This window comes from Eimeria maxima, genomic scaffold (genome assembly GCF_000499605.1).
Source record: "Eimeria maxima Weybridge genomic scaffold, Emw_scaff394, whole genome shotgun sequence".
NCBI lineage: Eukaryota > Apicomplexa > Conoidasida > Eucoccidiorida > Eimeriidae > Eimeria > Eimeria maxima.
The window spans coordinates 11068-16067 of NW_013563835.1; the positions used below are offsets into that span (position 1 = coordinate 11068).

Genomic DNA, 5000 nt, shown 5'->3' on the forward strand with positions numbered 1-5000 from the left:
TGCTGCTGCTGCTGCTGCTGAGGATGCAATGGAGGTAGAGGTCGGGCCTGTTGAGCTACTTAGTAGATATACTGCTTCCTTCCTTAAGCGTAGAGTTGCTGCCTTCAGCACAGAGAGCAGCAGCAGCAGCAGCAGCAGCAGCAGCAGCAGCAACAGCAACAGCAGCAGCAGCAACAGCCGCAGCAGCAAGACAGACCCCGCACTGTATGTAGACTTCATGGGAATGAAGACTGTTGGGGACCTCCTTGCTGCGAACTCACAGGGAGACAGCAGCAAGCAGCAGCAGCAACAGCAGCAACAGCAGCAGCAGCAACAGCAACAGGATAAGAAGCTTGCTGAGCAGCAGCAGAAGCAGCAGCAGCAGATCACGACATCTACTGCAGCAGAAGCAAACTCTGCACCATCAACAGCAGCTGCACAACCAGCATCATCTGCAGCAACAGCAGCAGCACCAGCAGCACAAGCACCAGCAGCACCTGCAGCAGGAGCCCCAGCAGCAACTTCTGCACCTGCTGCTGCTGCTGCACCTGCAGGTACACCCGGGACAGGAGACAGCAGCCGCACAGTGAAGGCTTCTGTAGGGCAATCATCACTTCCTGCTGCTGCTGCTGCTGCTGCTGCTGCTGTGAATTTACCAGTTGCAAGCAGCAGCAAGCCAGCAGCAACAGGGTTAGAGGTAGTACCTGCTGCTGCAGGTGCAGCAGCAGCAGCAGCAGCAAGCAGCAAAGACACTGTACAGGTTGGGGGTTTGCTGCTATTATCTCCAGCAGTAGCTCGTACGGCAGCAGCAGCAGCAGCAGCAGCAGTAGAGGACGCATCGGATCGCAACCCAGCAGCAGCAGCAACAGCAGGAACAGCAGCAGCAGCAGCAGGAGTACTACAGCATAGACTCCAATTATTAGATAATAACAGCAGCAGCAGCAGCAGCAACAACAACAACAACAATATAATACAACATAATTATATAGCAACATTATATAGTGGTTTGCTGCTGCAGCAGGAGCTGCATATACACCGTAATTTGCTGCTGGATAGGATAGAGCAGCAGAATATATTTGCTGCGCTGCGCCTTAATGAGAAGACAGCAGCAGAGACACAATATTTATCTCGTTACTTTGCTGCTGCTAGATGGGGACATTTGCTGCAGTGTATGTACAGGGGACATAGGGACTTTTGTTCTCTTCTTTGTACAGGAGAATGTACACCAGGGAAGCCATGCAGCAGCAGCAGCAGCAGCAGTAGTAGTACTAGTAGTAGTAGTAGTAGCAGCAGCAGCGGTGGTGGGGGGCAAGCAGCAGGTGGTGGTGGTGCTGCAGCAGGAGCAGCAGCAGCAAATGCATCAAGAGCAACAGGTAGCAGCAAACGTGTAGGACAAAGACCATCTGCAGCAGGAGGAACAGCAGCAGCAGCAACATCAGCAGCAGCAGCAGCAGCAGGTTCTGCTTCTGGTTTCTCTGACAGTAGACGTTGTGGTGCCTCAACAGACAGCAGCAGCAGCAGCAGCAGCAGCAGCACAAACCAATCAAACAGAAGCAGCAGCAGCAGCAGCAGCAGCAACAGCAGCAGCAGCAGCAGCAGCAGTTTAGATAATGATTCAATAGGAGACAGTGGTACATTTTGCTGTGTCTGTTGGAGCTGCAGCAGCAGTGCATTGAATTGTTTGCTGCGCTGCAGTTGCTGCCAGGTGTCTGTACACCGTCATTGTTATTGCTCAATACCTTATGCAGCAGCAGGAGGAGGAGGAGGAGGAGGAGGAGGAGCAGCAGGAGGAGGAGGAGTAGCAGGAGGAATAACAGGAGGAGGATTAATAGGAGGACAGACAAGAATAGGATTAGGTACAGGTATAGGTATAGGTGGTTCATGTGCATCAGCAGCAGCATCAGCAGCAGCAGCAGCAGCAGCAGCAGCACCTAATGGTGAAGGATGGTTATGCATGCGCTGTGATTGGGAGAAAAGGTTGGTGGGGCTGCAGCAGCAGCGCAGCAATTTTAATTTATCTACAATTGTTTGTTGTATATGTGGTAAGAAAGGAGGTGCATTTAAGAGGGCCTTATCCTTACGTCGCTACCAGCAGCAGCAGCAGCAGCAGCAGCAGCAGCAGCAGCAGCAACAGCAGCAGCAGCAGCAGCAGGGGCAAGGGGGGGAGGGACAATGGGATGCAGAGGCAGCAGCAAGAAATGATTGTATAGATATGATTCATCTACAATGTGCCTTATGGTTACTTCCTGTTGCCAGGTGTATAGACACCTTAAGATTAGAGCCATGGGTATTAACATCAATACCTCATGCTGCTGCTGCTGCTGCTGCTGCACAGCAGCAACAAATCTTATTGCAACAACAACAGCAACAACAACAACATTTGCTGCAAGGGGATGGCCTTGATCCTGATATTGATCAAGGAAAAATATCTCCTGCTGCTCCTCCTGCTGCTCCTCCTGCTCCTGCTGCTCCTCCTGCTGCTCCTGCTGCTGCTGCTGCTGCTACACCTGTACAGTGGCTGCTGCCTGGGTTTGTTTGCTTCTCTAAGGCTCCTGTTGCTGTCTGCTGTGTCTGTCAAGTAGATGTAGGGGTAGTAAGGCGTTGCTGCGGCAGCAACAGCAGCAGCAGCAGCAACAGCAGCAACAGCAGCAACAGCAGCAGCAGCAACAGCAGCAGCAGCAACAATTACTGCAACAAATACTTTCATCCTTATTGTGCATGGCTTAATGGTTTCTATGTAAAAGTTCGCTGTAGCCAAAGACCATTCCCTCTAATAGATCAGCAGCAGCAGCAGCAGCAGCAGCAACAGCAGCAACAGCAGCAGCAATTGCTGCTGCAGCAGCAGCATAGATCAGGGTCTGTAGTAGATCTAGATGAGGAAGGGTCATCTCCTGCTGCAGAAGGAGACACATCTGATGACAAAACAGCAGCAGCAGCAACAGGAGCAGCAACAGGAGCAGCAACAGCAGGAGGAGGAGGAAACAACAACAACAGCAGCAGCAACAACAACAGCAGCAGCAGCAACACCTGCAGCAACAACAGCAGCAGCAGCAGCAGCAGCAGCAAATCTATACAACGTATAGGATTAACAGAGGATGTGCTGCTGCAGCAACTTGTTGTTGATGTCTTTTGTCCTCAACATACACCACATTATGCTCATAAAAGGTATACTATTCTTTTTTTTTTCTCCTTTTTTTTTCTCCTTTTTGTCTCCTTTTTGTCTCCTTTTTTGTCTCCTTTTTTGTCTCCTTTTTTGTCTCCTTTTTTGTCTCCTTTTTTGTCTCCTTTGTCTCCTTTTATCTGTCTCCTTTTTTGTCTCCTTTTTGTCTCCTTTTTGTCTCCTTTTTTATCTCCTTTTTTGTCTCCTTTTTTGTCTCCTTTTTGTCCCCCTTTCTGTCTCCTTTTTTGTCTCCTTTTTTGTCTCCTTTTTTTTCTCCTTTTTGTCCCCTTTTCTGTCTCCTTCCTCCTTTATTGTCTCCTTTATTTATTGTTTCCCTTTTTGTCTCCTTTTTGTCTCCTTTTTGTCTCCTTTTTGTCTCCTTTTTGTCTCCTTTTTGTCTCCTTTTATTTGTCTCCTTTTTTGTCTCCTTTTTTTGTCTCCTTTTTATTGTCTCCTTTAATTATCTCCCTTGAATTTCTTCTTACTGGTAAAGAGTTTAAATGCTGCTGCTGCTGCTGCTGCTGCTGCTGCTGCTGCTGCTGTGTACAGGCAGCAAGCACAGCAGCAACGAATAAGGTATGAGAGGGCATCTCTATCAGGAGGAATATCCTTAAGTAGGCCTCCTTATGGTGCTGCCCCTGCAGACCAGCCTGCTGCAGTTGCTGCTGTTGCTGCTGCTGCTGCTGCAGCAGCAGCAGCAGCATCTGCTGCTGCACCTGCAGAAGCATCATCTTCTTCTAGCAGCGCTAAAAGAAGTGGTAGCAGCAACAGCAGCAGCAGCAGCAGCAAAAATAAGGCAGCCAGCAGCAGCAGCAGCACCACCACCACCACCAACAAACAACGCATGCTAAAGATGGAAGCAGATGCAGCAGCAGGAACTGCAGCAGAAGGAAAGGGAGCAGCAGCAGCAGCAGCAGCAGCAGCAGATGGTACACTAGATGATATCCCTATCTCTGTAGATGTATATGCAGATGATGTCTGCGCTGTCTGCTTACGCGTAAGCTGCTGCTGCTGCTGCTGCTTCTGTTGCTGCTTCTGTTGCTGCTGCTGTTGCTGCTGCTGCTGCAGCAGCAGCTGCTGCTGCTGCTGTTCGTTTTGCTGTTATTGTTGTTGCTGCTGTTCCTTTTATCTTTGCTGCTGCAGTGCTTGCATGCTGTCGGTGTTCTTACTGCTGCAACTTCTGCTGCAGCAGCAGCTGCTGCTGCATTGAATACCATGTAGTATATCAATCTGCTGCTCTTGCTGCTGCTGCTGCTGCTACTGTGTCTGTTGCGCATGCAGGAAGCAGGAGCTGGTTCCTCTTTATGTGTGTGTATAAGTTGTGGGGTTTATGTGCATGCGGATTGTTATGGAGGATTTGCCTTAAATGATCAGCAGCAGCAGCAGCAGCAACACCTGCAGCAGCAGCAGCAGCATCAGCATCAGCAACAGGGAGGAGACGATCCCAGGATCGATCCCAGGATCGATCCCAAGAGGATCCTATGCGATCCCTGTCTGTGGGGTTTACAACCTAAAGAAGTATATAAACCCTCATAAACCCTAAACCCTCATAAACCCTAAACCCTCATAAACCATAATAAACCCTCATAAACCTTAATTAACCCTCATAAACCCTAATAAACCCTCATAAACCCTAATAAACCCTCATAAACCATAATAAACCCTCATAAACCCTAATAAACCCGCATAAACCCTAATAAACCATCATAAACCCTAATTAACCCTCATAAACCCTAAACCCTCATTAACCCTAATTAATGCACATAAACCCTACTTAAGACATACTAGACTTTATTAGTGTTTAGTATTGACTAGGGTTTAGTATTTCCTATTGTTTATTATTGTTGATTAGTGTTTATTA

The 5000-nt window shown here is 48.7% G+C and overlaps 1 protein-coding gene across 1 annotated transcript in view; it reads left to right on the forward strand.

Moving 5' to 3' along the window:
• EMWEY_00031290 (hypothetical protein) overlaps positions 1–5000 on the forward strand; it is a gene marked incomplete at both ends in the record, with an annotated part of 11033 nt that overhangs the window by 3875 nt on the left and 2158 nt on the right. The window contains 3 exons of the mRNA XM_013478338.1: positions 1–3144; positions 3689–4136; positions 4421–4657. The exon at positions 1–3144 is cut by the window's left edge and continues 3875 nt beyond it. Of these exons, the coding sequence (XP_013333792.1) occupies positions 1–3144; positions 3689–4136; positions 4421–4657 (3829 nt within the window). The remainder of the gene's footprint in view (positions 3145–3688; positions 4137–4420; positions 4658–5000) is intronic.